Source organism: Mesitornis unicolor, unplaced genomic scaffold, assembly GCF_000695765.1.
Source record: "Mesitornis unicolor isolate BGI_N332 unplaced genomic scaffold, ASM69576v1 scaffold6166, whole genome shotgun sequence".
Taxonomy (NCBI): domain Eukaryota; kingdom Metazoa; phylum Chordata; class Aves; order Mesitornithiformes; family Mesitornithidae; genus Mesitornis; species Mesitornis unicolor.
The window spans coordinates 45,068-52,000 of NW_010190150.1; the positions used below are offsets into that span (position 1 = coordinate 45,068).

Consider the following 6,933-nt stretch of genomic DNA (forward strand, 5'->3'; position numbering starts at 1 on the left):
CATTCTTTAAAGACATATGTGCTCTTATATTCCTCATCCTGAAGTCCACAGCAAGATTTATGTAGTGGCTACATCCTACACTATAACATCCTTATCTTCTTTCTCTTCTGCCAGTCCTTAAACTGCTTGTTTGGAGGTAGACAAATACTTCCAAACGCTAGTCTGTTTTAAGAAGTCAGCTTGATCCCCTTGGGTGCCTGGATACCAACTTCTCTTCAGAGAGCTGCACTCTGCTTTGATACATTCTTTGGGTCTTTACTTGGGACGCACCAGTCATCCGCCTCTGAGGTAGCTTGGTAATGCTTGGAAGCAGATTTGTTAAAAACTGGGAGTTTTTCTACTGATTCTGTTGATAGGGCCTAAAAATTAAGAAGGAAAAAAATTACTTGGTTTCTACCTCTCAATAATATAATTTTGCAAAAATTCATGCAGTGTGTTACAAGTGTTAAGCCAGTGACACTACAAAATAGTTATTTTATATTTTATACACGTTTGCCTTGGAAAATTTGTCAGGACAAATGCAGTAACATCAAATCATTTTTATAGGCCTTAAGAGTTACTCTGTAATTTGTTTTCAAGATAGATGTGGAAGCCACAGAAAAGAACTTTTATTCACAAAATTCCAAAGACACTTTAAAATCTATTCCTTTTCTACTTCTATGTTTTACAGCTGAAAAAATAACTCATGCTATTGGGGAACTGTTAAATAGAAATGCAACATATATATAGCTGAACCATCTCTTCCTTTTGTACTGCTTCTCTGGTTGTGCTTCAGTGTGCTTAGAACTATGTTTTTGGTTTAGTAGAAGAAATTCTAAGCAAGTTTTTCCCATCAGTAAGTGCAAAAAGTAGAAAAGAATATGTAGACCTTTTTCCAGGATAGTTACAAAAGTTGCAGTGCATGTTATAGGTCAGGTAATCAAGATTACTGATATCTGAATCCCATATTTGGGCTACATGGCACATGTTGAATAGGACCAGGTACTAGATTCCTTAAGGATTAGTTTATGCAGGCAGGCTGGCTGTCAGAGTAAAGAAGCAGTAAAGAATCCAGATCTGTTGCTCACACCTTTCTGTTTCTGTCACTTCACTTTCTCCCAGTACTTTGTGTTCCATTAGCCAGCAGATAACAAGACTTAATAGAATCTAAGAACTAATGGGGTCTCACTAGCAGTTACCCAAGTAAACTAGTTAAAGCCAAGCGACCTTTGTAATTCCAGATACCAGTTACAAATCTTACTAGCATTGCTCAAAAAAAAAAAAGCTTTTCTACTCATGAGCAGAGAATTTATTTACCTTAAAATGGTACCAAATAGTTCTCACTGCATTAAGGACAGCTATCAACACTATCTATTTAATCAAATTAAAATACATACCTTCAAGTAGATAATTGCATCTGTTCCATAACCACATATGGAGTAGAGATTTAGATCTCCTTGAAAGTATTTAGCATACAGACGAGAAATTGGCAAGCCATACCCAAAGCCAGCCTAAAAATAAAGACAAAATTAATTTATTTTTACTAGCTCTTACAACATAAAATTAAATAGCAGGGAAGTGTTAGGATATTTTAAATTGTTAGGAAGTACTTTGCATTTACTAATCTCTTAAAAGAAAACAAATCTCTAATCAGTTTCATACAGAATATTAAAAATTACCATTTAAAAATAAAACAAAAACCTCAAGAATGAAAAAAACAACAACCCAATCTCCATGAAAGAGGAAGGGTTTATACATATGTCTTACATTTCTGTATTTTCACTGCCTTGTTTTTGCTAGTACAGCTCGATTAGTAAGAGAAGTTTGCTCCTGCTAGATAAACAAGAATAGTCTAAGCCTATTCCAGTTGAGCTTGCCTCCATAAAGATAACACAATTTATAAATAAGTTTGAGGACTGAGTGGGAGTGAAGACCAAGTAAATTACTGACATTGGAGTATAAGGAAAAAAAACAAACAACCCAGAGTTAAATTCAGGCTAGAAAGTTCTTCTTTGATTATACCTTTAAAAGCATATTTTTTCCACTAAGCTACATATTAAGAAAAATCTGTTTCAGGCAGTGTTTATTCATATTTATGAGGCTCAATAATCTTTGCATACCCCACACAGCAGTAGGGTGGGCACAACATTTTGTAACTTATTAACCTACCAATCGTCCAACACTTAAAGAAGCCTTATTAGTATAATCAGTATTGAAAATATCTTACAAGAGGGGTATTTCGACCATCATCCATCCTTGGCCTTGGTGCAGTGGAATACATGTAGCTAAACAGCTGCTCAATTTTCCTTACTGGAACACCACCTCCTCTGTCTGAGATCTGAGTTAAGAGAGAATAAAGTTCACTACAATCACGCACTAAGAATGGTATTTAAAATGCTGTTATTTGAAGAAACCCTTCTAACAGATAATAAATGCAAATGTTTGTTTTGCAGCATATTATTTCTCAATTATATGATAGCTTCTCTTTAGCACAAAGAACAGAAGGCTCATGCATAGTATCTTTCATCTGTTGTCAGAGGCTGCAAGTTCTTCTAATAGAATTTGCAGCAGCATATGCAATTATAAAGATGACATTAAGCCCATATTGCAGTAGACGAACAAAATACCTTAATTGCAAGGTCTTCTTGTCCTAGAACAACTGTCACTTCAATTGGAGAAAGAGAAGGACTGTTTTCTTGGAATTCAACAGTTGCCCTCATTGAATTCTACGGAAATGAATGTCACTATTATCAGAAAATGTTGGGTTTATGCACTTAAAATCATTCCCCTGTTCTACAGTAGCTGAGCACAGTTACCCTCCATTACTAGCACTCTAGTGCCTAGCTTCCAAGGAACACACTTAGCAATTTAGCGTAACATGAGCAGAGGAGGTCTTCACCTAAAAGTGACTAAGCATAGCTAAGACTCTTCTGTGCTCAAAAAATTACACTGGTTTTGCCCAACATAACTCAGCCAGTGTAAATTAAGTAACAGCTCTTTTAAAGTCACCACGTATCTGGAGAAGAGTAGAGTTCAGCAGTTGCTACAGGCCGCCAGAATTCTGCACCCCATGTCAGCAGCATGTTAGTTCAGCCCCATTCACTACTTCAAGAAGTATCACCCACTCCACAGAAAAGACACCAGGGCAAACCTGTGATACAGATGTAATACCTAAACAGGGAAAGTTGCCACAACCCAATGTCCCACTTTTACTCTCTCACTCCCTTACCCTGTTCCATTTAAACCAGTTGAAAATGTCAGATACTGTCCTACAAATTGCAGTCATTCATTTCCCAACTGCCAAAGCTATTTTCCCAAATAAGAAAATCTAGAAATCTCACAGTCCTATGCAAAGCTTTACTTCATTCATATCTAGCTAGATATTTTAAATATTGACACTTCAGCTCTGACTACTAAGAGACGAAACAGCATATACTGACATACCTTAAAGAGCTCAAAAAGCATGTGAAAAAGATGAGATGGAACGTATACAATGTTAATTGGCCCTCCTGGAAATTTTCCTAGAGGAAGGGAAAAAAAGACAAGCAAAATTTAGAAAGATGGAATTTCTTTACTGTATAAAAATTTTACAATAATGGAAGCCTTTTGATTCAGTAAAAGCAGCAGTTTGGCTACCAATCAGAAGGCATCTCATCTTACCATTCACTTGGGTAAGTTTCAGTTCTGGAGATGTTAAGTAATACTGGTCACACAACATCTTGGAACTTTCAAAAGCATCTGAAACAAATATTTTAACAGAGTATGTGAAATGTAATATCAAACACTGTAGAAAATAATTCTAAAGCATGACAAAATACACTTTTTAACTGCACTAGTTTTTAAGACTCTAAGCCTATGCTTCAAAGGGGATGACAACATTGCATCCACTGTGTGCATTAGAAACTGAGAATAAATAGACAATTACAGCAGCATGGGCAAATCTTCAGTGCAATTCAATAATTCTGTAAAGCAGATGCATCTGTTATCTAACAGTAGGTAAGGCTGATCCCAACACCACGGACAACTTTAACTCCTACCTCACCTGTCACTTGCTAAGCCTTATTCCAACACACTTTTTACTGCTACTTTGTATTTCCAATTCTGTCCTATAAAAGCTTGTGTTTTGATAGACTGCTTTCAGCTATTTCAATTAAAACCAGTAAGCATCCTATACAAGACATGGTTACCCACATTGCTTTGCAAGCAGATATAAGTACTGCTTATGAAGAGAAGAATGTTAAGAATCTGAGCATACATACCATTCACTACTTCAGCAACATCACAGCAAGGATCAATACTTCCAATGTGCCTTGGGTGCCCTGAACTGGATTTATCATCAAAAAGAAGGGCTGTTTGAGATGAAAAGAATACTGTATTTAATCCCAAATACTGTATTGTAAAAATGCCTTTAACACAGCGTGATCACAGCCTATAATCAGAGTGTTATTTATGCCTTTTGCAAGTTAAAAATGCTACCTACTGCCAGCAAACTATGTTGGCTTTTCTGTAGTTCAACATTTAAAAGCTTTTCAGATGTAAAGAACAAGACTTACTACAATTAGTCTGTAGTCTAGAAAATAAGATTTCCCATCACTTTCAGAAGTCATACAGTCAGTTTCTAACTTTTCAGTGTAACACAAAATTTTCTGAGGCAGATCTCCAACAGTTTTAAGAAATGTTTACATTAACACATTTCTCATTAGGTTGAAGTTTTTCCTCAAGTAAAAATTTTTACTTACTGTGTTGGTTCATTAGCATCCGGGTAGAAATACGGCTCATGTAAAAACGATCCAAAAAGTACTGAATGTTTTGATTGGTGACAGGATCTACTTTAAAAGTATCTTTGTATTCAATTACTCCTTGTGCCATTGTAGGAACCACATCATGATGTCTGTTTCGGACTCTAATTAACGTATCTATAAAGCTAGGGCAAAAAGAGATCGTTTTTAGAACATTATTCTACGACTCCATAGAGGCAAGCTTTGCACAATGTCATTATCTATTCCAGCAACAGTACAGATAACTGCAAAACAAACTTAATACTAAAATACATTCTATTTTTTTATTATTTTAAATGTAATTCCTCACTGACCTAAATAAGAAAAGTTTGATATTTTTAAAATAAAAGGTGGAATCCTTAGCTGTATCAAATTAACTGCCTGTTTACTCATTCAAAATAGTTTGAGCAGAAAAGACTGCTGAGAGGGGAAGAGATCCCTAGCTGACATCTTGGAAAGAAGGTAATTTCTGCTGGTATCTCTCTGTCATGGAAGTTCAAGGGGCAGTATGCCCTCAAAACCAAGCTGCAACAGGTCATATTTATTTGCGGTATTGATAAACATGATCAGAGACTTAAAACCAGCTTGCTGTATGTACCACACTTCATGCAGGATTATCAAAATTCAGCTCATGACAACTGTTATTCTAAACTGACTACACTGTGAAAAATCAAATGAGAGATCAAAAGCTCAAAGAAACAAATGAAAGGCTTACTCAGATAAGACTTTTTGGTCATCTGGGCTTTTCTGATGGAACTCAACCAGCTCCATAAGGCTTTGGATGTACCTATTGAAAAAGAACACAAGAAATATATGCTATTAATTTGATTTGTATTAGTCTAGGAACAGGAAAAATACTGTCTTGTTCAAATCATTACTCTTAACAAGTCAGCCAGAAGTCTGAAGGATCTTTGAAGTATCAAAGTTCCATCCAAGTATGGAATCACAGAAGAACACTTCCTGACTGATTGAACCCTAGAAGTTTAAAAAGTCTTTTCTTGTACCTGCCACCCAGAAAGGAAACTAAGCCCTTTCTTTAGGTACATAGGATCTCCTTACAATTCTTGAGAAGCATTTCAAAAGAAGATCCAAATGACAATAGTGACCAGGAAGCCAGCTAAGCAAAATTTGTCCAAATCTGATCAGCTTTGGCACAAGCTAAGCACTTGAGCCTCTTTTGCTAACATCTGACAGCCTTGACGCATATTGCAAAGGCACAACTGTTTAGCAGATTAACAACAGGTTCTAGATCTCACTCTAATACTTTTGCCCTTTATGTCAGCCATCCTTGCAAAAGCTGCAACTGTGCCAGTAAAGCAAGGTTAAATCAGATCCAACCACTGTGTCAACCACACAGATTATGGTAACTGAATTCCAAACACCTGGTGCATAGGCCAAGGCAACATGCTGTGGAACAGAATCTCGGTTAGTAAAACCATCGGTGAGAGACACAAACAAGTATATAGACTGCTCTTCCATTTTTGTGTAGCTCTGGGGGTCTGTAATGCTGTGTGAAAACAGAACACCTTTCCTTCTCTCTCTTCTTAAAAAGAAGGGAAATCTGCTCTACCACCTATTTCAAACTGTTAATTTAAAAAATACTACTTAAAAATAACAATAATCATGTTGGTTTTCAGTTTTAGTATGCTAGAAAAGGAAAGTGTATAACAGCTTGCAATTCAGCTTTGAAGAACGAACTGCATTTCCAGAGTACATTGTCTTCTACTATTCAAAGAAGTTGATGACAACCAAGTTGTCAGAGCTGTTATATTACAGCATGAATTCAAGTAGTTCTTACTCACCAGCGTTTTACTAGTTGTACTGAAGGAGTGCCTAGTAATTTATCAGGAAGAAGATCGATTTCTCTCAGTATGTTTGCAAACCTCACAGGAAGTTCTTGTCGCAAAAATGCAAAAGAAGTCCTCTCACATCCATTAGTTGAGCCTATGAATAAATCCAAAACAAAAATTTTGTTAAAAAAGTTTCGAGATGAAAGTACAATTTGCTGCCTTTCCACAGACTGCAGGACTATATTCCCTTGCAATCATCGTGCTATTACTGGCCATTTCTCCTAGGTATATGTACATATTTGTCCTGAATGTTGTTTACATGCCAGTGAGACACGGCATGTTCCCAAGAGCAGTACTTTTACATTTCCCATTGAGACACGGGACTT

At 36.3% G+C, this 6,933-nt stretch overlaps 1 protein-coding gene across 1 annotated transcript; it reads right to left on the reverse strand.

The window, feature by feature from the left end:
• Positions 1-215: 215 nt before the first annotated feature.
• Positions 216-6,718, reverse strand: LOC104542096 ([Pyruvate dehydrogenase (acetyl-transferring)] kinase isozyme 4, mitochondrial-like; the record flags this gene model as incomplete). The annotated part of the gene is given in 11 exon segments (XM_010186307.1): positions 216-359; positions 1,377-1,490; positions 2,207-2,317; positions 2,607-2,705; positions 3,424-3,500; positions 3,640-3,717; positions 4,239-4,328; positions 4,719-4,903; positions 5,473-5,544; positions 6,560-6,709; positions 6,711-6,718. Coding segments are annotated over 11 exon segments (1,128 nt in total), but the record flags the coding sequence as incomplete, so codon positions are not given.
• Between the last annotated feature and the right edge of the window lie 215 nt (positions 6,719-6,933).